At 48.5% G+C, this 26,592-nt stretch overlaps 2 protein-coding genes across 2 annotated transcripts in view; both read right to left on the reverse strand.

The window, feature by feature from the left end:
* Positions 1-2,517, reverse strand: part of BCAS3 (BCAS3 microtubule associated cell migration factor) — a 698,169-nt gene extending 695,652 nt beyond the window's left edge. Inside the window, exon 1 of the mRNA XM_056864967.1 lies at positions 2,500-2,517. The gene's annotated coding sequence lies outside the window, so the exon portion shown is untranslated. The remainder of the gene's footprint in view (positions 1-2,499) is intronic.
* Positions 2,518-8,968: 6,451 nt separating this feature from the next.
* The window catches only part of PPM1D (protein phosphatase, Mg2+/Mn2+ dependent 1D), a 55,160-nt gene continuing 37,536 nt past the window's right edge, over positions 8,969-26,592 (reverse strand). The window contains exons 4-6 of the mRNA XM_056864968.1: positions 22,698-22,888; positions 18,955-19,197; positions 8,969-9,583 (exon numbers count right to left, since the gene is read on the reverse strand). Coding sequence (XP_056720946.1) covers positions 9,029-9,583; positions 18,955-19,197; positions 22,698-22,888 — 989 coding nt within the window. The 3' untranslated portion in view covers positions 8,969-9,028. The remainder of the gene's footprint in view (positions 9,584-18,954; positions 19,198-22,697; positions 22,889-26,592) is intronic.

Consider the following 26,592-nt stretch of genomic DNA (forward strand, 5'->3'; position numbering starts at 1 on the left):
CCCAGCTAAGTGACCTAAACAAGCCCACCCCCTCCTTGCCAGCGTGGAGTATTGGTTAAGAGCAGTGGACTCTGATTTGGAGAACCGGGTTTAATTCCCCACTCTTCTACATGAGCAGTGGACGCTAATCTGGTGAACTGGTAATTGTTTCCCCACTCCTCCACACGAAGGCAGCTGCGTGACCTTGGGCTAGTCACAGCTCTCTTAGAGCTCTCTCAGCCCCACCTATTTCACAGGGTGTCTGTTGTGGGGAGGGGAAGGTGATTGGAAGGTTTGGTTCTTCCTTAAGTGGTAGAGAAAGTCGGCATATAAAAACCAACTCTTCTTCTTCCTCTTGCCTCAAATGTATATAATACACTGACCAGCAGGGGGCCACACCACATTGTGATGACCCAAAAGCTGAGCTGGCAGAGCAGCCTCTGAATACAAACACACACAGGCAGATTCCGGGTGTTAACCCTCTCCTGCTAGGGCATGGAGTGGCCAGAACATTGAACTCCCACTCACCTCCTCCACAGTCCCCTGCATGTGTGCCAGCACTGAGACCAAGAGCTGTTTCTTGCAAACAGGGGCAAGGATTGCTTGCCTTGAAAGCTCCCCCTCTCTTCCAACTACTCTTTCTGCCACTACACATTATGTTCCCCCCTCCCCTCCAAGCTTTCCCATATCGCCTGAATGCATATTTTCAACAACTCACAAAAGTTCCACATTCCCATCTTGCCCCAGATCCCTCCCCCCATGCACAATGTACACAGAACAGTTCCTAATCCTGAACAGTTCTCCTCCCCCTACACACCAAGTACACCTCCCAGTTTTCCCACTTCCCCCACTCAGGACCAGCAGGGTGTAGTGCTTAGACTAGGATCAGGAAGACCCCCTTAGACTATCAGACTAGGATCTGGAAGACCCCAGTTCCAATTCCCACTCTGCCATGGAAGCTCGCTGAGCTGGTCTCTTACTCTCTCTCAGCTGCACCTTCCTCACAGGTTTGTTGTTAGGATAAAACAGGGGGAAGAGGGGAACGACGCTGTAAGCCACTTCAGGACCCCATTAGAGAGGATATATATTTATTTAATCTCAGGGGTGGAAGGGACCACCAGAGGCATCTAGCCCAATCTCCCTGGCAATGAAGGAACTACCACTAGAACATCCCCCGCCAATATGTCAACTCAGGCCCCCAGAATCCCCCTCCTCCACTTCCACCCATGCTCTCACACAGCTTGAAGCTTCAAGAGGGAGTGGAGTAGTGGGACTGTCCCTCTCAGTATTTAGTGCCCACCCACCAAAAGCACCACTGGGTACTTTGGTGCTTTTATGCTTTCCCCACAGAGTCAGACAGCAGCTGCTCATTCATTTCTCACATTTATATCCAACTCTTCCACCAAGGGATCCCTGGGTAGTATACCTGGATGGGCTAGTCCCAATTCTCCCCCCCCCCTTTAAACCAATGCTATGGCGTAGGGTAGGGCTAAAACAGGATAACGGGGCATGGATATCCCCCATCCTCCATGAACATGTCCGCTCCCCTCTGAAAGCCTTCCAAGTTGGTTGCCGTCACCACATCCTGGGGCAGGGAGTTCCACAATTTCACTATGCAAGAAGGTGATGAACACATGAGGCTGCCTTATACTGGATCAGACCCTTGGTCCATCAAAGTCAGCATTGTCTACTCTGACCGGCAGTGGCTCTCTAGGGCCTCAGGCAGGGGTCTTCCACATCACCTACCCACCTAGTCCCTTTAACTCACTGGTTCCCAACCGGGGGTCCGTGGACCCCCAGGGGCCCGCGAGAACTAAATTAAGGACCTCAAAACAAAGTTATAAACCCATAATAAATTAATATTTTCAATTAAAAGTTCTCTATTATAAAAATATATATTCGAATATTATTCTGCGTTTAATGTTTCACTAACAGCTATGATTAAAGTTTATTTTCAAACTCTCGGAATTTTTATTTTGAACCTTGGGGTCCCTGCGCCGAACAAAAAAGTCCTAGTGGTCCCTGGTCAAAAAAAGGTTGGGAACCACTGCTTAACTGGAGATGCCGGGGATTGAACCTGGGACCTTCTGCATGCCAAGCAGAGGCTCTACCTCTGAGCCACGGCCCCTGAACAGAAAGACCCCCGGAGAGCCGCTGCCGGCCTGAGGAGACAATACTGACTGGGATGGGCCCAGGGTCGGATTCAGGATCAGGCGGCTTCATGTGTTCAAACCCCCTCCTTCATCCGCCGGCCGTTTCTCCCCTGGCTCCACACCTCCCCTCCCCCACACCCGCCTCCCCTCCCCTCCCCCACACCTGCCTCCCACACTGGGGATGAACGCGCGCGCGCGCCCCCCCCCCAGGCCACTTCCCCTCCCCCAGCCTGGAGGGGCTGCAACTACCAGGCTCCCCCCCCCATTTCCCCACTACGCGACAACTTCCCCCCACCCCCAAAGTCCCTGCCATGTTTCCCCTCACGGGCAGCCCCACTGCCGCCCCTCCCCCACCTTCGGGCTCTACCTGCTGCGTCTTCGCTTTTCCCCCCCTCACTGACAGTGTTTGGGACCCTCTCGCCGGTCAACACAGACTCAGCCAATCGGCTGACGGAGGAGGCGGGCTCTCTGCTTCCGTCCGGCCAATCAGCGAGCGGAGAACTGGGAGGGGACGGCGGCGACACTGTGGGAGGTTGCGCCAGGGTCTTCTCCCTGCGCCGCCGGCTACGCGTTGCCTTCCTTTTCCTTCCGCAGCCAGGGTAGATTGAGACAGCGCGTCGCCGGAGGAACTGGCTAGTCAGCCGTCCAGGTAGCCCCGCCCACCAGCGCTTTGTTTACATCCGGGGATTCCCGTAAGGAGGGGGCGCTCCCGGGCCAGTCAAAACGCGGCCCTGCCGGAGCCAATGGGCTTCAAGAGAGTCAGGAGGCTTAAGAGCCACGCCCATCGGCGACGAATCGGGAAGGTTGTTTACTTCTTTCGCTGCAGGGGAAAGGCGAGGGACGCCAGGGCGTGGTCGACGTGATGACGTACATACTGGACCATAGAGAGAGAAGACTAGACTATAACTGCTGTGTGCCATAAAGAAAAAACGGGACTTCTTTTCTGAAACGGCATCTGGGTTTAACTTCCGATGAGAAAATACAAAGGGATGTTAGCCATACAAATGGCTAAGAGATAGAGCGGCGACCATAGAGTGGCATCAGCGGAGAGAGGCTTGCAATTTCTGCAGCAAGATCTGGGTTGGTGTCAGTCTAGCCGTTAATTATTTCTATGGGTGCAACGGTGAAGGTGCAAGGAAAGCGGTGGACTATTAAAAAATAAAAAATATGAATTCCAGTTAATTGAATGTAACACGATGGTTATGTAATATTTAACTTGTTATACACAATAGTAATGTAATGTAACTTTAGACCTTCATATAATAGAATACTAATATAAGTAATAACAGAATGACATTTTGTAAGTTTTTTTTTTAGTACAGAGAATGTCGCTTAACATACAATTGAGTTTATTTTTTATTATTGTTTTGTTTTTATACTCATGTTTTATCTCTCCCTTTTTTCCCTGTACCCCTTTAATTATATAAATAAAATTAAAAAAAATAAAAATAAAAAAAACCCCACGCATCTCTCAGTTAAAGGTGTAAGAGCTATTTTTGCATAGGAAAGCACTTTTTTAAATTGTACATTCACTATTAAAAATGTGGGAAAGCATTGTGTAAATTGTGCATTTAATATTAATAATGGGAAAAGGACAAACCTTGAAAAATTCTGTACAGAGTAGGCCCACTATTAATTGCAAATACCATAATTTTCAAAAACGTTTAGTGTATCATTGTAAACATGTATGTTATTTAGTAGGAAAAGTAATTACCTGTTTTGAAAGGGAAAATGTAAGCAGTATTATTAAACCTTCTAAAACACTTTAACATGCACATAATATAAAAGAAAAATCAAATAATAACTATTATTGTTAAAATACGGGCTGCTTTCGGCCCATTCTTTCAAAGCGGCTTATGTAATATGCCTTTTTACCCTGTTTCTGTTTGTATAGGGCTAACTGTGCTCACAGTATTTTTAATTTGGTTCTTTGTATTGATTTTTAGTGGGGACTTTCTTTTTAAGCCAGATAATCTGATGCAAATGTAAGAAATACCTGTTTACATTAAATAAGACTGCCCTTTACAGGGTTGTTGTAAAAATTACAAAATAATTGTAAGAACTTGCAACCCCTGAAAGTGCTGTATGAACGGTAAGAATTACTTTTATTTTTTATTTATGTACTTTATTTATACTCAGTTTTTCTTGACAGCAAGAAAACAGGTTACATCATTCTTCTCTCTTAAGTGTGTGTGACTGACTCAAAGACGACCAGTGAGTTTCCATGGCAGAGGGAGAATTTAATGTGGGTCTCCCAGAACCTAGTTTAACACTAACCATTACACCATTGTCAGACTCTGCCTTCTACTAGTCAATCCAGTATGGGCATGACCTCCAGCATCCTTTTCTGTGAGAAGTCCAGCTGGTGCCTCAGATAAGGAAAGGAGGGGGGTTCACTCACAGCATGGACCCCCCCCCTCTCCAGCCCTATACCCACCCCCTAGCTCTTTCTCCCAGGCACTCTGTGGGGTGGCCTCATAAAAGATTGTGTGGGGTGCGCTGACCCTAGACGCCCCCAATGCCCTCTCTTAAGGGATGGGCCCACGGTGAGCAAAGGTAAGCTGAGCCAATGGCTTTCCTGGCTTGGCCTTCCTTTCACCTGCTCCGCCCTTCCTGTGGTTTTCAGAGGCTGCTCTGCCAGCCTGCCCAGGCCTCAGGAGGCCCAGGCTGCTGCTAGTCTCCTTCTCTGACCTGCTCTTGGGTGCAGTTTGCTGCCTGAACCCTGCCTACCCTCTGAGGCCTCAGCCAGGCCCAACAAGCTTTGAGGCTGGTGCTGGCCTATTTCTGGGCATCGCCTAACCCCTCCACTGCCCCAGTCAGGCTGCCCGACTCAGCGATGCCTAGGCAGGGCCGCCCATTGCTGGTGAGTTCAGGGGTAGGGCTACCACCCCAGGACAACCATCCTGCCTTTGAGTGGATAGGGAAAACTGCTGCTTTTCACAAACCAGATATATACATATTTTTGTTTAAAACATTATACTATACTGTCGAAGGCTTTCACGGTCAGAATTAATTGGTTCTTGTAGGTTATCCGGGCTGTGTGACCGTGGTCTTGGTATTTTCTTTCCTGACGTTTCGCCAGCAGCTGTGGCAGGCATCTTCAGAGGAGTAACACTGAAGGACAGTGTCTCTCAGTGTCAAGTGTGTAGGAAGAGTAATATATACTCAGAAAGGGGGGTTGAGCTGAATCATTGTCCTGCAAACAGTATCAAAGGTAATGTGCTAATCATTGTCCTGTAAGTATCAAGATAATGTGCTAATGAGGGTGTGGTATGTTAATATGGAACCATTGTATCCTGAAGTGATCTGTTAATGAGTGAAATCCAAAGCTAATCTGCATGGCTATTGACTGCAAGACTAGTCAACAATAGCCATGCAGATTAGCTTTGGATTTCACTCATTAACAGATCACTTCAGGATACAATGGTTCCATATTAACATACCACACCCTCATTAGCACATTATCTTGATACTTACAGGACAATGATTAGCACATTACCTTTGATACTTTTTGCAGGACAATGATTCAGCTCAACCCAACCCCTTTCTGACTATATATTACTCTTCCTACACACTTGACACTGAGAGACACTGTCCTTCAGTGTTACTCCTCTGAAGATGCCTGCCACAGCTGCTGGTGAAACGTCAGGAAAGAAAATACCAAGACCACGGTTGCACAGCCCGGATAACCTACAAGAACCAATTATACTATACTGCTTAAGTGGATCCTCCACATTCAGGGGAAATCTTATCTTGCTGTCACACTGCCTATACAATATGTTCCTGTGCTGAAATAACAATTCAGCCCTCAAGTAGCTCGTGTAAAATTTCTGAAGATAAAAGTTTAATTTGCATGGTTAGTGCTTGGAGGTTAAGCTGAAATCTCCAGGTGTGCAAAAGACTGCCGATCAAGTTTTGCTAGCTAGCTTTCAGTTTGCCTGGGTGTGAAGGATTGCCTTTCATATGCCATGTCAGGAGTGATGGAATCATAGAAGTCTGAGGCCTAGGGAAGGGCTGGCATTTTCCCCTCAGGTAAGATGGGAGGAGTCCAGAGGATACTTAAAGGGGAAACTCAGTTCTTTCGGGGGGAGAAAGAGAAGATACTTGATTCTGGAATGGGAAAGCATTAGTAAGAAAAGAGACTTGACTTGGAAAAAGCAAAAGAGAAACGTCAAGGTATGGCTGGGCTGGAGAGAGTTCAAGAGAGCAAACCAGCACAAAAGGATGCCCCTCTCCCAGGGCAGAGAGTGGCAGAAAGTCACAGTTGGACTTAACTATTTGCAAACCAGCAGAACCAAGGGATGCCAAAAGGAAATACTTATTCACACATCACCCTACATGTGCAATTCTCAGCTGGTGAAACATCATACACAAACACTACAGCTCCATTTTTTAACATGTGGTTGAGATAACAGTGTGAGGCTGCTGGGAGCATTTGTTTCTTTCCAAAGTAAGTTGACGTATTCCCTATATTCAATGTTGCTGGGGAATGAACTTCTGCCTTTGCTATTAGAAGATCCCATAAGAGCCAGCTGCCTACGTGGCAGTACATTTGGTGGCTCCATGGAATATGCAGCTCCTCACAAATACTGTCAAAAAAGACACACACTAACACAGAAATAGAGCAAAGGCTGAAAGTAAGATCATCTAAGGGAGAACCACATTCAATAGATGCAGAATGCTCAGAGGTCCATTTCTAGAGGCAGGTGAGACCTAGTTAGGAAGGACAGAGACTGGACAGGCAGAGCCAATCAGCTCCAACCCCACCCTCTCCCATCCTTAGAACGATTATTTCAGAAAATAGGTGAGAGAACAAGGGCCCAGTGTTAGTAAATGATCTGTTTTTTTAAAATAAATCTGAACCAAAAATATTTTAATACATGTTGACTGGGGGGAATCAATTACACAGCTATTGTTCAATGAAGCTCTGTTGATAACATCTGGTGAACAGACCAAAGTTTCAATCCTGACCGAACGTGAGCATGCTCAGTGTGACATGAACCCAGTAATCTGTCAGTTCAAGGTCCTGTGCAGCAAAAAATGAGATGAGGTAGGTTGCAGTTCAGTACTAGAGTATCGGCATCATATGCAGGTCCCAGATTCAATCCCTGGCACCTCCAGTTTAAAAGATGAGGTAGTAGGTGATGTGAAAGACCTTGACCTGAGTTGTTGGAGAGATGTTCCCAATCTGAGTAGACGATATTGACTCTGATAGACAATGGTCTGATTCACTTATAAGGCAGCTTCATGTGTTCATATGCAAAGGCAGTCAGTATGTAACATAAGGAGAGCTCTTAGGGTACCAAGACCGTCAAAATCAAGCCTCACCCTAAAAGACTGCTGATCAAAGAGCGGTAACCTACTGGTGTAAGTGTGGTATAGTGGCTAAGCGCGGTGGTTTGGAGCAGTGGAGTCTGATCTGGAGAACCAGGTTTGATTCCCCACTCCTCCACATGTGCAGCGGAGGCTAATCTGGTGAACTGGATTTGTTTCTCCACTCCTACACACAAAGCCAGCTGGGTGACCTTGGGCAAGTTACAGTTCTCTTAGAGCTCTCTCAGCCCCACCAACCTCACAGGGTGTCTTGTGGGGAGGGGAAGGTGATTGTAAGCCAGTTTGAGTCTCCCTTAACTGGTAGAGAACGTTGGCATATAAAAACCAACTCTTCTTCTTCTTTTGTTGGTATAGTGTATCAGAGATGAGTGGTAGCATGCACGACAATCCTCATCTGATTTCCCTCAGGTTATCCATTGAAGACCTTCTGTGAGCTGGAATACTGAAGGACCCATACCTCAGATTCTGACACCAATTTGTGCCATTCCCATGTGCTTTGATACACACTGAGTTCCATGTAACTTTGGGGGGATATAGGATTGTGCCTGCAGCATTTTTTTTAAAGTACACACAGAAAGACACCCCAGCAAGTTTTTGCCTAGTTTTATTTCATTATAAGTACACATGGTCCACATATGCAATGAAAACTATAAAACCATCCCAATAACTTAAGAACTTGTGGTGGAAAAAGCACCATCAAGAGCACCATCCGTGGTTGAAATATTAAAATCCCTCATGCTCGTATTAAAGGAATGTGTAGTTTTTCCATACGTGTAGCTGAAGAACATTTCAAAAAGCAGTTCCTGGGAGCCATGAATTCCTGGAGGAAATCTTTTGGTGAGGGCTACAATAAATATTGGCCCTCCACCTTTACAAAACAAACCAAAAACATACAACCAAAATAAGTACTGCATAGTATTGTAATTAAAATACAGGAATCACCATTGAGTCATGTAAAGACAACTCAACATCTCCTCCATTTCATTTCTGAATAGAGAAATCTAAAAGCTACGAAAGAATATAGGCCTAATATTATATTCTCTAGAACACACTTGCCAAGCAGAACGTATTAAGTACTACGAAAATACATATCTTCCATTCTGTTTAATAATTTACTTTTTTTAAAAAGGGTTGTGAAGTCATCACAAGAAGCTTATATAAATTCAGCACTTTGTACTAAATTAACCTACCCTGCCCCCCCCCACAAAAAGATATAATTCAAAACAAAACAAAAAAACCCAAGGTTTAGCCCTGTTTGTAATGATTATGCAAAATGAAGTTAGATTGGGAAACAGAGAAAGAGAGACTACATCTGTATGAAGGAATATAAATTTACACACATTTTTACAGCAACTCCTTTTAATACTAATACCGTCTACAAAATTCACAGTTATATTACAAGCGATTACAAGGGTAGGGATAAAGCTGTCTGGGGGGGAAAAAAAGAGAGAGGAAGGTAACTCTTTTCTACTTTTTTTTTTTAAGAGACAAAAATTGCAGTTTCAAGTATCTGCACCAACTTCAAACTGGCCAGGTGTGAACTGCAACACTGCAGACACCCTTCAGCAAACACAGAGTGCTTTCCTCGGCTGCTGGAACAACGGAGTTCCCAGTTTCTTTTGTCCTCGTAGGCTACGGCGCATCGCAAGCTTGCTGGAGTTTTTGTGCTGGGACGCGGAGGATAAACTCTCAGGCTGGACTCCAATATTCCGGGACAGGCCTCGCTTGGGCTTCTTGACTGCCGGTCCTGAATTGGATTCTTCCAATGTCCTTTTGAAGCTCGCTGTTGATGTCTTCTCCGATTCCTGGGTTTTTGCTGGATCACCCGGAGGTGTTCGGAAGACCTTTGGGTCCATGCCAGTGTTCCCAGAGTTGGAAGGAGAGAGGGTACCTGGCGGGCTTTTGCCACATGATTCTCGTACCCTCAATCCAAGGGCTTTACTGTTCTTTTCTTCCTGCGGACCAACATCCCAGGGAGACATAACCGGTAAGGGCAGGTTGCTCTTGGTGATCTCATTGGGCAACTCGGAAGGCTTACCAAACATTGTATTGGTACGCGTAAGTGAAGGAACAGCCTCCGAGGAGTTCAGCTGTGGCCACAAATCCTCTTCCAAAACCTGATGGAATTAGAGAGAAAATCATTTATCCGCAGATTTGATTAATCAGTTTGTTTACATGATCACAGAAAATGATTCCTGCTTCCCTCCATACTACTGTATTAGAGGGGTTGTATTTATTTATTTATTTATTCAAACTTATAGCCCACCAAGCTCAGGGCGGGTAACAACCATTAACATACATAAAATCATCAAGTATCATTAAAACATCAATACCTCAATAAAACTTCACAATACGCTCATTAAAAGGTGGCCTTAAATTTACCTAGGTGCCACCGTATAACAAAATATCAGCAGATCAACCCCCCACAGATGTTACGAGTGGGGGGGAGGGATGGGGAGGCCAGTAATATTGGATCCTCTCGCGGCTGTCCTCAATTATAGGCCTGGCAGAATAGCTCCATTTTACAGGCCCTGCTGAACTCCTTAAGATCCTGCAGGGCCCTGATGTCACCAGAAAGACTATTCTACCAGGCGAGGACCAAAAAAGCCCTGGCCCTTGTTGAGGACAGCCGCACATTCTTCGGGCCGGGGACCACCAGGAGATTACTATTAATAGAGCATAAGGCTCCTTGGGGGGCATACCAGGAGAGGCGCACAGATACAATGGTCCCTGTACACAAATCCTACAGACAAATCTATCGATGGCTACTAGCCCCATAAGTTCAATGGAAGCTCCCATCTTCAGTGGAGGTAAATGACGAAATCCCATGTGCTGGGGACAAAATGGGAGGGCTAGTCATCTCCAGGAGGAACCTGGCTGTCCATGGTGAGAATGCAGGATTGGAGGGGCCTTCGAGCTGATCTTATATTCTTACACTGCTTTGCAATAAATATCAAATTTAAGCCAGGTGTCAAGGTCCTACCACCGCTGCTGACACTGATCAACGACTGTGCCTTCACATAAATTTATTACTGTAACTATGAACTTGCAGAATTCTGTTCTCTTGGCCTCAGAATTCTGGTGCCCGATTTGCAACATGGAGAGGAAAGCACCCAGTAGGACACTGACTTTTCTGCTATTGTTGGGTGGAATGGATTGGAATGAGAAAGGGGCCTTGCACACTCGAACGCACAACACCAACAGCTGAGGATGGCTGCAAAACCAAGGAAAAAACAGTCCGCTAATAAAGGGAGTGTAATGGGAGAAAAATGAAACATATCAAGAGCAGCAATAAGGACCAGCACGCTTGGAACCTGCCATGGACCATAGCCTAGCCAAAGGCCCACCCTCTTCTGCAGATGCTGGATTAGTCTCCATTTTCCCCATAGAAAATACAACTGGAGGCAGTGGTGGAAGAGGAACACAAGGGAATCGTGTGACAGGCAATCCTGCCCGAGTGCGACGTTGGTCATCACACGCCGTTTCCCGCTTTCCTGCCTTCACAGGTGAGACAGGCAGCCATGAAGGACAGGGCCTTTCAGTGGTAGCCCCCTAGCTGTGGAACATCCTTCGCCTATCACTGCACCTGGCCAAGATCTTAGCAAGCTTTCCATGGATTGTTTCTTTCCTCTATTAAACTCATGTTGTCTCCTTCTGTTCTACATGATTCATATGGATTTTAAGACAGGTGGCTATTTGATTATTAGACAGCTGCGAGTTATTTCAAAGTATTGCAAACCTGCCTGTGGCCCAGAGAGTGTGGAGAGGCAGCACAGACACATAATACGTTGCCTCTGAGCACCCATAGAAAACAGACTGCAGACTCCTGCAGCAAGCCCTTCGTGTACCACTGGCATTGGTGAAACTAAAAGGGTAGGAGGGCCACTCTCTGCTCCCTCCAGTGTGGTGGGGAGAAAAAGGGAAGGTAAAACTGAGAGTCAGGAATGGCTGTGGCTGCCGGGCTGAGACTGCCGGGGAGGGGGAAAGTTGGCTGTGAATGGCAGCAATGTGGGGCGAAGGGGGAACTCAGGGGGACGCTTGTCTCCAAAAGTCCACCCAAACCTCTCACTGGTCCCAAGATTCATGACACCCCTGCGGGGTCCCTATCAATGGTGATGAGCCACTTCACGTGGAATTACGTGGCAGGTTTGGTTTCCTCAACACTGATCTGCAGTGCATCACTTCTCTCCCTAGGAAGGTGTGGTTGTATTTACATGCACAACATCAGTGTGGGAGGGAGGAGGAGATGCCTGCTCTGTGATCACAGCAACCCTGGCTACTATAAAACCAGGACTGCATCTAAATACAGATGCCCCCCCTCCACTCACAGTTCACTGGCATAGCCTTGCTCTGGTTCCTTGGTAACACTGGAGAGTAACAGAATGTAGTGGTGTAGTGGGTAAGAAGGGTGGTTTGGGGTTGTGGACTCTGATCTGGAGAACCAGGTTTGATTTTCCACTCCTCTACATGAACACTAATGAGTGCTAATCTGGTGAACTGGATTGGTTTCCCCACTCCTACACATGAAGCCAGCTGGGTGACCTTGGGCTAGTCAAAGCTCTCTCAGCCTCACCTACCCCAAAGGGTGTCTGTTGTGGGGAGGGGAAAGTGACTGTAAGCTGATCTGATTCTTCCTTAAGTGGTAGAAGAAGTTGGCATATAAAAACCAACTCTTCTTCTTAAAAACTTTTTATGTATGTGATGAAACGGTTCATGCTGTCATGGTACCCCTGGTAATGCTCCACAAACTTATTTGTCTTCTTTCTGGCAGGAGGCCACCACCCCCACTTCCCCCAAAAACACACACGGGCACACGGGCTGTCAGGCTACTATATTTATTCTCATCTGCGCCAAGTCATCCGGGTTTCTTTAAGAACCTCTGGATCATTACTGGGAATGATCCGAGACCCCGCCTCCTTCTGCCCCACGTCTTGCCTCGAGCCCACGTGCCTTTCCTTCTACACAGCTGGGTTTTCTGTTGAGGACAGAGGGCACCACGTTACTCACAGAAGCGCCTGGCATCACAGAAGCTATCCCAAGGCTGAACCGGCCTTTTATAAAAACACCCTACGGGCATATTTAGTGTTGCTAACCTCCAAGTGGGGCCTGGAGATCTTCTAGAACTCCAACTGATCTCCGGGTGACACAGATCACTTTCCCTGGAGAAAATGGCTGATGTCAAGGGTGGATTCTATGGCATTGCTCCCTGGGGAAGTCCCTCCCCTCTCCCAAACCCGCCTTTCTCAGCCTCCACTCCCAACCTCCAGGCCTTTTCTAACCTGGAGTTGGCAACCTGACGCATATTTGACTACCAAACAAGGAAAACGCATCCTATGTTGCCTCTGAAAAATGCAGTGACCATGGGTTCAAAGCCGTCCCAGGTTGCGTACAGACTCTCGTGTCCAGGTATGGTCTCGGTTCAAATACATTTTTCAGGGTCCTACAGGGCTTCTAAAACCTTTTAAAAAGACCTCATTTGATCCAAGGCCGCAATGGAAACAGTGCGCCACAAGGGAACAGTTAGCATGCCATGATAAATTAATGAAACCATCCTCTCAACGTACTCATCTGCAAAGGAGGCTGCCCACCACAACTCTGGAAGAGTCACTGCTGTGGCTGTCCCTCCTTCCAACTGGCCTTAATAAAGTGACACATTCATTCACTCTCCATGTGGAAACCCTGCTGAATTAATTTGTCCTCAAATGTAATTCTTAGCCTTACACCCTCTAAAAGTAAAAGATTTGGCAGCATGTGCCAAAAAAGTATGCTTCAACTATAAAAAGTTGTGAAACATTATTATATTTAGAAAATTTATATGCTGCCTCTCCAGACAATTGCTCATGGCTCAAGCCAGACAAGAAAATAACCCGCCTATCACATTTTTTCACGCTCTTCCTCCAAGGCACTCAGGCAGCATACAGGGTTCTCCCTTCCCAGTTTTATAATCACAACAACCCTGTGAGTTAGGCTAGGCTGAGAGAGAGGGAGTGGCCCAAGTTCACCTGATCAGCTTCAGGCCTGGGTGGGGATTTGAACTCGGGTCTCTACAGTCGTAGCCTGACACTCTAACCACTATCCCACTCTAACCACTACCCCTCTTTCCTCCCAAACAGAAACTGTGGCCGCCCCAGGACCAAACAGAGCCCCTGAAAGGATCCTAGCTGGCCTTCAGCTGCTAGAGGGGAGGAGATACCTGTGGAAAGATGATTGCGAAGACTTATTTTGCTGTGGGGGGGGGGGGAGTGAGCAAGAAAATGCAGTGGGACTCTGGCCAACCACCTGCCTCCCACCGCCCCTCCTCAAAGTGGCCCTCCAACAAAACCTAACAACTGACCACAGCTGGAGGGAGGGGGATGACCGATGGGTAGGTGTGCCCAGCTGTTCAGTATGAAACACAGCCTATGCCCGCCTTCCAGTGTTCTGGCCCAATGAGTGCAAAGGCACTGGGGTGACTGACAGAGCACTCAGCATTTTTAAAAGCATAATTCGTGTTGTGTCCCCTCTGGTGCCGCTGCACCTTCAACAGGGGCTTCCCCTGTCTGGGCCCTGCCCGCACCGGCTGACGCCTTAGCAGGGAAGATTTCCTCAGCCTCAGACCACTCAGAGGAGGAGGAGGAGGACGAACCTTCCTCCCCTGAGCTTGATAGCTCTCAGGAAGTGGTGAGAGTAGTAGTCAGCCAGCCTCCTCATTGACCTCCACCCCTCTGTTTTATACCCCTCCTGATGGATGGCTCCACCCCCACCCCACCCCCCGTGTCTCAATCAGAGGCTACAAAGGCCCCTCCCCGTGTCCCTTCCTCTCCTTGGTTGGTGAGTCTCCCCTTGCCCCGCCCTCGCTCTTCCGGGCTTGTCCTGCCCGGGGTGAGTCTTCCCCTTGTCAGGCGCCATCTCCCGGCTTCTATTCCCCTCCCTGCCTCCCTGACCGCTTCCCCGCGGCGGCTGTGGGCTGAAGCCTGGTTTGCCCAGCTGCCGCCCTGGGGTCTCAGCGCCTCGGCACTGTACCTGCGGCCCTCTTCCCCGGTCCATCAGCTGATGGGCAGGCCTTCCGGCGGCTCCACTGGGGCCTCCAGCCGGGTTGCCGGTTCACGGGGAGGGGGATCTGGCCACCTGCCGCCTGTGGTGGCCCCTGGCCTCCTCTCTGGTGAGTGGAGTGCTGAGGGCCAGTCCTCCCTTTCCCGGGGGTCGCCTCTCCTGTTGGGGGTGGGTCGGACGTCCCGGGAGCCCCGGCTGGAGGGCGACCCGGGACAATTCAATTATTAAAGAACGGGTAGGGGGCATGGCTCAGTGGTAGAGCATCTGCTTGGCATGCAGAAGGTCCCAGGTTCAATCCCCGGCATCTCCAGTTAAAGGGACTAGGCAAGTAAGTGATGTGAAAGTCCTCTACCTGAGACCCTAGAAAGCTGCTGCCAATCTGAGTAGACAATACTGACTTTGATGGACCAAGGGTCTGATTCAGTAGAAGGCAACTTCATGTGTTCAATTTAAACACTGGCTGACCTGGATGGCCCAGGCTAGCCCAATCTCATCAGATCTTGGAAGCTAGGCAGGGTTGACCCTAGTTAGTACCTGGATGGGAGACCACCATGGCCTACGCAGAGCCAGACCACAGCAAGCCACCCCTGAATGTCTCTTGCCTTGAAAACCCCACGAGGGGTCGCCATGAGTCAGTTGCAACTTGAGGGTGCTTTCCACCACAGCCAACTTAAACACATTAGAAATGTTCACATCTCGCTTTCTGCTGTATTAGGATGCTGTCCTGTGCCCCCCCCCCTTTGCCCTGAGCACCCTTAGTCCAGATCCTGCTCTTTCTTGCCCCCCTGGCAATTTAGGTTTTCATGCGGCTGCTCAAAGAAAAAAGATGCCCGCCCATGCAGGTACACAGAAGACAGCGTGCCCACCTTCTCACTTTTGTTAGAGCGTTTGGATCTGGAGCGTTAAGCCCGCTTGTCCAAATCTTTGTTTTTCCATCTCGCTTTGCCAAGAAGACAGCTATTCAAAGGCTCGCAGGGACATCAAAGCAACAGAGCTATTCAGAGCCAGTTGTCGTTGCGATAATTGCCAACCGCTTCACAACACTCCACTTAGCGCTGCCCTCTCCCCCCCCCCCCGTCCTTGCAGCCAGACAGCACAAAGGCGTCCAAAAAGGTTCCATTCGGACAACAACCGGGCCAAATTTCCAACTGGAACAGAAGGAGGGGACAGACGTGGGCCTGAGGGTGCTAGCCCGTCTTTTCATAAAACAGTGACAACAAAAGATGATGGTAGAAATGTGAAAAAACTGAGCAGATGACAAATAAGGGAATCTCTTGTTTGGGGGGAGGGCTGTTTGTTTTGTGCCCACCCAAGAAACATGGGGAACTGAAGCTATTAAACAGCAACAACAGTAGTAAAAGCCTTTTCTGCTGCTTGGAAATGAGCAACTCTCAAGGTCACCTAGGGTGAGTCAAGAATCCTCTACAGAAGAGCAGGAAAAAAGGCATTACCCTTCAGGAAGGAAGGAAGGCAGTTAAAAAGTAACTCCACGGGCTATTGTGGGGTTGGTTTTTCTTTACTTATCTGTTCCCAAAGAGGGCAGTTTTGGCTAGGAAACCAATCTTCATGCTACTAAAATTCAAAGCAACTATTCACGAGGCTTCTTCTTTCAACTAAAAAGTGAAAACAGGTGAAATGCAGAAAGAGAGTCCTAATCTGCCACCAGGAATCCTACCACTGAAATGAAAGATGGGCGCGCCAACAAATCAAATGCTCCTCATCAGCTACCATGACCATCCAGATAGGCTGCCATCTTTTCCATTTCTTAAATGCACTAATGTTCACACGACACAATGTGTGTTCATTCTGAATCACAGAACTGGAAAGGACCCTCCAACCCAACCTCCCTCCTTCTGCTTAATGGAGGAAGCCCAAAATAAAAACATCCCTAATGGATGGCTGATCAGTTTTTGCTTGAAGAAAGACCTCCAGCAAGGGACAGCCCACCCCACCTCTATGTTAATTCATTCATACCCCACCTTTCTCCCCATCGGGGACCCAAAGCAGCTTACATCATTCTCTTCTCCTCCCGTTTATCCTTACTACAACCTTGTGAGGTAGGTTAGACTGAGAGTGTGACTGGCCCAAGGTCACCCAACGAGGTTCCATGGCATGAGCAGGGATTTGAACCTAGGTCTCCCAGATACTTGTCTGGTTGCAATGTTGAACTGGTTGCATTGTTGAACTGTTTTTATTATTACAACATTTTTCTTAATGTTCAACAAAAATCTTCAAAATCTGAAGGCCTGTCTCCTTCCACATGTTCCTGTGTGCCAACTGCAGTCATCAGGCTGTACAGCTGGAAGCACCCATAGTGATCACAAGGCAGAAATAATGTGTGGACCATAAGCCCATTAGATCTAGTCTTGCCCTATGCAGTTGCACAGAATTACATTTGGTCCTCTTCCATTTGTCGCCTTATTGAAAAACAACACACAAAATTGCTCCAGGAATTATTGGGGGGGGGGGGCAGTTGGAGCCACTGCAGGGGCACCCAACCATCTTCTATATGAAACTTTCTGAGTTCAGAGCTCTATCCTGGAAGGGGAAGGTACCATTTGGAGCGGATGCCACAAAGCTATTTCCAGAGCAGCCCTGCTGGTCTGAAATTGTGACACCTGTCTGCAACCAAAGTCAACAGCCTCCGTGGGAAAGAAAAGAGACAGCTCAAAATCTGGTCGCTGACTCCTCCAAGCAGGAATTCCCACTATTAGCCCCAAAAAACTTGTGAGCAGAAACAGACTTCCTCTGCTTTGGGACATTCTAAGTTACAGCCTCTGAGGCATAAACTGGTGAATTTCCTGAATTTTAAAAAATACTTCTGTCCCCACCTCTCCACAACGTGCCTGAAACAGCTTCACCCGCAGCTTTTTAAAAAGCTGTCTGGAGTAGGTGGCTATCCCCACTTCTTGTGGCAACCAGTTCCACCGGTTAATGATGCATCTGTTGCAAAGTTTGCTGTTCACATGCAAAACAGGCACAAAGTCACAGAATTTATGAAGCTGCCCCTAATGCCACCTTTCAAACGGACATTTAAAATCAAGGCCACAGAACCAGCTAAGAAAAGGACAGGCCACAATTAACCCCAGGGGCTCTACCCAGTCTCCAAGACCTTTCTGTCTGGCCCCCAACACTTCTTGCCATTCCCAAAGACTCCCTACCCATTACGAACTTCAGCCATTTTCTCCTACGCTAGACAAAGGTGAACCTCAAAGGGCTCTTCCACCTTCTACCCCGCTCGAATACCTTTCTCGTTTCTATGTGCCAATGGGCAGCCAAAATAAGAGGGAGGGGACTCTGCCTGAGCCCCCGTTGCTTGCAAGGAGATGGAGGGGAGACAGCTGAGCAAAAGAGCCCTTTGCCTGTCTACTGGAATGGAGTGAGCTGCACCCGAAGGAAAGGCCTATTGCCCAAGCCTCCGTTGCTGCCCGCACTGCAGAGGAGGGGATTACAAAGCCCCTCCTGTCTCCTCCTCAGTTCAATCGCATGTCAGTGGATACAGTGGCCTTTCAGACCTCGCCCCACTCAAAAACCGAGTGGCTTTAGTCCCAACTGACACCGCTGGCGATGCACAGAACTCGCTGTCATTCTAACAGGCAGCATGGTATAGTGGTTAAAGTGTCGGACTAGCATCTGGGAGATCCAGGTTCAAATCCCCACTCTGCCATGGAAGTTCACTGGGTGACCTTGGGCCAGTGACACTCTCAGCCCAACCTACCTCACAGGGTTGTTATGAGGATAAAACAGTGGAGAGGAGAATGATGTAAGCTGCTTTGGGTCCCCATTGAAGTGAAAAGTGGGACATAAATAAAGTAAATAAATAAATAACAGCCAATGCCAGGAAAATTAAGTTTGCACCAGAGAGAAGCAGGGATAGAACAACACCCCATCTTTACCCATAGAATACCATTGCCAGTGATAGCTTCTGATTTATGTCCAGTTGTTTATCACTTTAGTCCAGAGATCCCCAATGTGGTGCCCATGGGCGCCATGGCCCCCGCAAGCACCCTTCCCGGTGCAAGCCAAGTGTTTTTAGAAAGTGGAAGGGGCCAGGTGGGGCTTTTGCCCAGCAAGGTTTCTCATTGGCTGCTGGAGATTTGACTGGCTGTGCAGATTTTTAAAAATGTTGCGTTGGCTGCAGCCATCACCACACCACACGGATCTTCACTGTACGACTGATGGTGAGCTGCGGCAGCTATTTTGGGGGCTGGATCAGCCTCCTGCGGCAGCCATTCTTTGACTGCGCCCACCATGCTGTGTCAGAATTCTGCCTACATGCACAAAAAGGCTGGGGGTGGGGGTCCCCTGCTCTAGACTATGTGTTAGGTCTATGTTCAAAATCTCACTCATTCCGGTTAAAAACTTGGCCACCGATCAGGGAGCTAAACTGCTTGATTTTGGCTTAAAGGGCTTAACCCTCTCACAAACAAGAAATGACACTCGTGGGTTTCGATACCTTGACGGGTGGAGTGGAGCACCGCGAGGGAGTCATCGGCCACGTCTCTGGGCTGTGATAGGATGGGCTCTCCGCCAAGTTGAAGCAGAGCTCCTCTTCGCTTTCCAAGCCGCTCTGATTGCTCCCCACACAAGAGATGCTGATCACAATGGCACTGGTGTTATCTGCGCGGAGCATGCGCTGCCTCCACCGGCCCAGCGCCCTGTTCACCAGCATTTTGGCCAGCGACTGCTGGTGTTCTCCCTGTGGGTTCAGGGGAAAGAGACACAGGAATATAACAATGAAGCCATCTTAATACGAGTCATGGGCAGTGGTCCCTTCACAGCAATATCATCCAGATTCTAACAATTTTATTAATGTTTAGTCACAGACCTTAACAATATTCAGATTAAAACCATATAAAATATATAACCCACAACACCCCAGAATTGCATGAATAATTTTTTTAAATGTTACATTCAGCAAGGTCACGTATATACATATTATTGCTGATTTAAACATTAAAGTTCCCCTGAAACGTTCTTTCTATGGCAACTTTGGAGCCTAATTTTCAACAATTTTCTTCCTTAACTTAGACGTTAACATGATAAAAAAAAGCCACACTAAGCATGATCTTAGAGTTAACGTCTGCCATTAAAAATTTAACTTGGCCCTCAACTGTATCTAATACATCTGGGATATGCTGGGTTAATTTAAAACAAACGGAGTCATAAAATGGGCAACTAAACACATATGTGGGAGGTCCTCTATTGAATCCGTGTAACAGGGACAATCTAGATTCTGTGCTGATGTAGAGTGACTCTTCTTCCCTCCCTCAGGTAAACATCCTGCTACTCCAGACCCTTTAACAGGAGATGCCAAAATCTGAACCTGGGACCTTCTACATACAATCCAGGTGCTCTATGACTAAACCCCTCTCCACTGAGCAACGGCCCCTCTCCATAAAGAAAGAGTGCCTCATACGAACCTATCAGGGTACCTTCTATCAAGTCACATACCAATTACCTACCCTAGTATGGTATCCTTTGACTCGCAGCAGCTTTCCAGAATGACAGGTCTTTCCCAACACCTGAGATCCTTTGAATGGAGCAGCCAAGGACTAAAGCTGGGACCTTCTGCATGTCAAGAAGGAGCTCTCTCTCATCTATTTATACCAGGGGTGGGGAACCTCTGGCCCGCTGGTCGTTTATCTGGCCTGCCTGCCGAGGCTGGGAACTCCGCGGCCCGCCTACTGAGGCTGGGAGTTCCACGACCCGCCTGCCGAGGCCGGGAGCTCCACGGAGCTAGCTGTCGCTAGCCAGGCCCCCCTCTTGGCACTTCAGGCTTTGCTGGCAGGCGGGAGTGCATGCACACAAAACTCAAGGCTGATTGGGTGATTGTGAGGGCGTTTCTCCCAAGTCTCCCCGCTTCCTGTTCCCTGCTTCCTGTTCCTGGAGAGATAAAATGTGTGCCTGGCCAGGCTGGCTCTCTCGGCAGCCCAACTTTGTTTGCTTGGCACTCCTCCCCTTCACCCGTGTCCCACCGGCTGTTTCCAGGTGAGTGAGTGGTGTGCCGCGCTCCGCAGCTTCCGACCTCCTGTCCCTGGAGGGCCTCTCCTTCCCTCCTCCCCATGCCGGCCATCGGGCTCTCAGCCATTCCAGCCCCGAACCTTCCTTCCCCTCCCAGCTTGCCTTTGCAGGATGCCTCTTTTCTCTCCCCTCTAGGGTTGCCAGGTCCCTCTTTGCAACCGGCGGGAGATTTTGAAGAGGACAGGGTTTGGGGAGGGGAGGGACTTCAATGCTATAGAGTTCAATTGCCAAAGCGGCCATTTTTCTCCAGGTGATCTGATCTCTATAGGCTGGTGATCTGTTGAATTAGCAGATCTCCTGCCACTACCTGGCAGTTGGCAACCCTACTCCCCATTCTTGCTGTAGCTCACCTTTCCCTTCTCCAAACAGACTTTGCACTTTCTTTCCAGCTGTCCTTCCACCCGCCCCTTTCCTCTCCCCTCTTGCTGTAGCTCGCCTTTCCCTTCTCCAAACAGACTTTGCATTTGCTTTCCACCTCTCCTTCCAGTTGCCCCTTTCTCCTCCCTTGTTGTAGTCTGCCTCCTCTTTCTCTTGCTCTGAGGGGCCTCTCTCCCTTCCCCTTTCACACAGGAACACAGTGAAATGAATAGGTTATTGCTGGAAGACAGCCAAGGTCTGGAAAGGTGAGCCCCTGCACAGCCCCCCCGCTTGACCCCCAGCTGCACCCCTGCGCTGCGGCCTAACACTGCTGGGGCGGCTGAGACTCGTGCCTCCATCTCCCCCCTCGCCGGCTGGCATGCTGGCCGAGCCGCACCCTCTGCCAGCTTAGGCCCTCCAGACCTCCCGTCCCTGGAGGGCCTGTACTGTCCTCCCCACGCCGGCCGTTAGGCTCTCCGGCCATGCCGGCCCTGAACCTTCCCCTCCCAGCTTGCGATCCCCCAGTCTGTCCCCCCGCACTGCAGCCTGATGCTGCTAGGGCGCCCGAAACTCGCGCAGCCATCTCCTCCCTCACTGGCCTGCATGCTGGCCATGCCGCTGACTCGGTGGGCCCCTCCATGGCCCTCCCCTCGCTCTCCCCCGAGGCCGACAGCTGAAGTGGGTGGGGCGCTCCATATCGCTCGCCCCCTGCTCGACCCGAGCCCGAACTGGAGGCTCAGTGGTAGAGCATCTGCTTGGCAGGGGCTGTGGCTCAGTGGTAGAGAATCTGCTTGGCATGCAGAAGGTCCCAGGTGCAGGATGGACTACCAAACGTGCAGCATCTCTCTCTGTGTAGTCTGTGGCCCTCCCCAATCTGGACCCTTGCAGGTTCAATCCACAGTATTGCCGGGACGGGCAAGAAACCAACAGAGGTGGGTTGCCATTGCCTTTCTCTGCATAACGACTCCAGTGTGTGCGTGCGTGCGTGTGTGTGTGTGTGTGTGTGTAATTTTGTTTGGCCCTCAAATGATGTTATAAATTTCTAAATGGCACTTGGCAGAAAAAAGATTCCCCACCCAATTTATACCCTGCTTTTGTCCTCAACCAGGGACCCAAGGCAGCTCACATAACTCTCCCCTCTTCCTTGTTATCCTCACAACCACCCTGTAAGGTAGGTTAAAGTGAAAGCATGTGACTGGCCCAAGCTCACCCAGCAAGCTTTCATGGCAGAGTGGGGAATTCCAACCTCGATCTCCCAGATCTCAATCTGATGCCCTAACCACTACACCCCGCTGGCTCTCACAGGCCATGAGCCATCCCCCAGAAGAAGGTAAGAGCAAATTCACCACTTTGTTTCTGAAGCAAGGCTATGTTATTAGAAGCCCACACTTTTACAGAGTCAAACAAGACGGCGTAAAGAGGGACCAGCCCACCTGCCTCTCCTTCCCCAGGTCACCCTGCTAGCATCTCATCAAAAAATAACACATGATGTGAAATGACTGCACTTTTAACTGCCAGCCCTGCTATGACGTAGTGGCAAATTGAAAACTCAAAAACAAATTGCCATATTTATTTATTTGCCAGATGTTAGCAGGGTGACACAGGGAGGGGACTCAGGGCTGCTCCTTCTGGAAGTTGTACCTCCCTCATAACATCCAATGTGACCCTCGGCAAAGCACTAAAACCGAGCTGGAGGGAGGGAAGGAAGGAAGGAACTCTTAGGATCCATTTTAACACCCACCCAAGATTCCAGGCACAGGTGTCCCAGGAAAAAGAGAGTCAGTCAGTCAGTATGGTTTCCAGTAGGCCCCCGCTTACCATGAAGTATTTCTTCTCCTCATGGTCCTGGCACATGGAAATGGCTTCCTGAGGTGGAATCATGTTCCAAAGTCCATCACTTCCCAGGATTATATATTTGTGCTTCTGAGGATCCAGCGTGTGCACGCTCGTGTCCGGCTCAGGAGACACCACAAACTCTCCACTGTAGAAGTCATAGCTCCACAGGTCTCCTGGATTGAGGAAAGGGGAACAGAGGTTTATTTAAAGGGGGAAAGGCGCCATTATCAAACACAACATTGCAGGGGTTCAAGTGCCAACCCCCGATTCTGTAAAATGGGTCAAGTTGCAGATGTTGGGGGAGGGGCTAAGAATGAAAGAGAATGCAACATGTCTAACGGGACATGAAGTCATGGCGAAGTTGACATTGGCATCGGGGACTTCACAGCTGATCCACAACTCAGTTACTTGGCTGTTAAGCTGTACCAGAAGAACTTCAAGGGTGCACCAGGATGGATGATCCCTTAAGAACATCAAAAGAGCCCTGCTGGATCAGACCAGTGGTCCATCTAGTCCAGCATCCCGTCTCACAAAGTGACCAATCAGTTCCCCTGGAGGGCCCACAACAGGGCACAGAGCACGAGGCCTTCCCCTGATGCTGCCTCCTGGAACTGGGATTCAGAGGTTGACTGCCTCTGAACGTGAAGGTTTACTTTAGTCACCATGGCTAGTAGCCACTGATAGACCTCTCCTCCCTGAATCTGTCTAATCCCCCCCTTCCTCGTGGGATCCAAACCCCACAACCTTCATTTCCTCGCCTTTAGGCCCATTTACAAGACCAGCAGCATCAATCCATTTGTCATTTAAAACCCAAAGGTCTAAAGCAAAGTGCAATATATCCAGTACTGCCAAAGCAGGGGCACAACCTTCCCAATGCTGCTGCTGCTGCTTACAATCACCTTCCCTTCCCCACCCCACAACAGACACCCTGTGAGGTAGGTGGGGCTGAGAGAGCTCCATAGCAGAGCTGTAACTTGCCCAAGGTCACCCCAGCTGGCTTCATGTGTAGGAGTGGGGAAACAAATCCATTTCACCAGATTAGCCTCCACTGCTCATGTGGAGGAGTGGGTTCTCCACCGCTCCAAACCACTGCTCTTAACCACTACACCATGCAGGCAGGCAACATCCCATTCAAATCAAGCAGTACTATGGATGTGCACCACAACAATAATTATATTATTGTTGTCTCCATGGCAAGGAACTGCAAAACAATTGGATGAGCTCACAGCAACTGTTGGGAACAGCCAAAACAAAGACCCCCCTGGAAGATTGTTATTTTGATCGCAAAGCAACAGACAAGTCTTGTCTCTGCTACTCAGCAAGTCAGGGAAAGTATCAAGGATATCTTCCAAAAGCCTGGCTCTGGGAGCAGTACGCAAGGAAACAATATAAAGTGCAATCTCTGCTATTTTCCACCTTTCTCTCCAATGGAGACCCAAAGCAGCTTACATCATTAATCTCTCCTTCATTTTATCCTCACAACAACCCTGTGAGGTAGGTTAGGCTGAGAGTGTGTGACTTGCCTAAGGTCACCCAGGAGATTACCATGGCAGGGTGCAGTTTGAAAACCAGTTTCCGCCCCCAAAACCTTCCCCCCCTCTCCCAATTTGTTCAACAGAAAAATCAGAACATTTGGGGGAACACTGAGAAGAACCTCCCATGAAATAGTTCCTCTTTTAGAATAAGTAAAAGGCATCTTAATGTAAGATTTTTTTATATATATTCAAAATGTATAGCATGACAAAGTCTGTGGACTTATATAGATTACACAGCCCCCTATCTGCAATGTGATACAGCCAACCTGTAAGTTGACGGATCAAAGACTAACAGCAAAGCAAGACACTGTTCTCCACAAAATCGATGCCTCTCAGAAGAATTTTGGGATCCATCTTGTGTGTCTAACTTGGGCAGGAAGGCGGTGAGCAGCTGTGCGTTTTCCCTGGTTCGAAGGTGTGCCTGGCTGCACAATGGGGCTGGTTAATCTCCATTGTATCACCTTAAAGTGATTGAATCAGCACTCTGACAGTTAATGATCCTGTTTGCACCCATCCTAGCAACCAATCAGTATTCAAAGGAATAGCCCAGGCACTCTCTTGGATCCCGACGACTCATCAAGCCTCTCCTAACTGTTTGTTCAGACCCTGGTAAAGCAATCAATTCTTTGTCTCTGGCTTTCCTGCCAGCTTACCTCAGGACCCATTTTGAGGTATAAATACTGCCCCTTTGGCCATTCATAGCATGTGTATTGGATCCATGCGCTCACTCCCACTTGCATGTGGGCTCCTTTGCTCCTGGAAACGGTGGCCGTTTCCCTCCTCAGCGCTGCTTTCTCTGGATGTCTCTCCTGGACAGGTAAATATCACCCACCCCTGAACTCTATTCACCTTTCCACCCATTTCTGTCTTAGCTCTTGTATGATTTAGGTGTGTGTGTTCACTGCTTGAAAGGTATATTCCTTATTATTTTATTCTTTAATGAAGCCTATTTAATCGTATAACTGCTTATTTGAGAGTTTCCCCCCGGGCTTATCCAGGCATACATAGGTTATCAATCCCTGTTACCTGCCTCTTGCTCTGTCTCACAGCTAATTCCCCCAACTTAAGTGGAGACTGCCTATTTAGGGTAACAAATCCTGCTGATTATATATACACTGGCTCTTAAAAGTTCATATAATAATAGACTGGTGTACAGTATTTCCCCAGCACCACTGCGCAGCCTGCCTGTCTGGGCAGCTTGCAAAAAAAAAAACAGAGGGAAAAGACTTCACATCTGATGAGACAGTAACAACCCCACTCGAACTGGAAACCTTGGACCTCTAAGTATCCAGACCCTGAACAAAGCAGGCATTTTGCACATCTCCCCCCTCCACACGCACTTTGTAATCCTTGCCAGGAGAATGGGGGAGAACCCCTCCCCAAAGGCCTTTGTTTTCTGGAGCAGACATCTTGTCATTAGCCGGGCTCGAGCCCATCAAACTGAACAGGGTTTTCAAGAACGTAACAAGCAGTAATTCACATCAATTGCTCCACTTAACTGTAGCAAAACAGGCCAGGCCGGCCTTTAGTTCAACAGCCAATTTACCTCCGCCACCACAGCCAACAAAAGAGACAGAGAACACTACACTTCTATTAAAAAAAACTCTACTAAAAAGCCAAGTCTGCTTGTAAAGGATTCACTCTCCGGCTCGTCCACCAATTAGGCACAAGAAAACTGAAGCCGCTTCTGGCAAAGATGATCAAAAAAGCAACTTCGAGGCACACAAGCTCATTTGCAGCAGATAGCAGAACGGCGCAGGTAAGTGCCGGAAAGTTCAAATGAGAGTGAAGGAGATACCCCATTATAAACACACACCCCTCCGTGTGTAGAAAACTAGAACAGGATGCAAACTTAGCCTAGACCCCCCTTCTTTCTCACAATACTAGTTTACTAAACAAATGTGTTTTTTATATACACGGTGGTGGTTTTATCCTGTTTTTAATGTCTTTTTAATTGCTCACTGACTTGAGGGCCCTAACCTAAGGGGAGGAAAGGTGGCGCACAGATGTTTTAAATTAAATTTTAAAATGCAGGGAGTTTTGTTTTTTAATGCGGGGAATATTCCAGTTCTGACATTTCTCCGCCAGCAGCCTGAATGTGGCACAGTGCATGCTCTGCCCTTTGTGATCATGCAGCCAGCAGCCACGGCCAAAGCAAAACACTGGAATCAGCCCTAAGTGTGTTCATGTGGCATTATTCCAAGGCTTAATTGGCTCTGCAAGCACACGTTTATCATTCCCCAGAGCTCACCCCATCGCACTTCTTTGCAACAGCAGCAGTTTATAACAACAGATGCAACAGGCTGCACGGTCCAATCAAGGTGTGGTTTGGGGACACAACC

The sequence above is a fragment of the Euleptes europaea genome, chromosome 19, assembly GCF_029931775.1.
Source record: "Euleptes europaea isolate rEulEur1 chromosome 19, rEulEur1.hap1, whole genome shotgun sequence".
NCBI lineage: Eukaryota > Metazoa > Chordata > Lepidosauria > Squamata > Sphaerodactylidae > Euleptes > Euleptes europaea.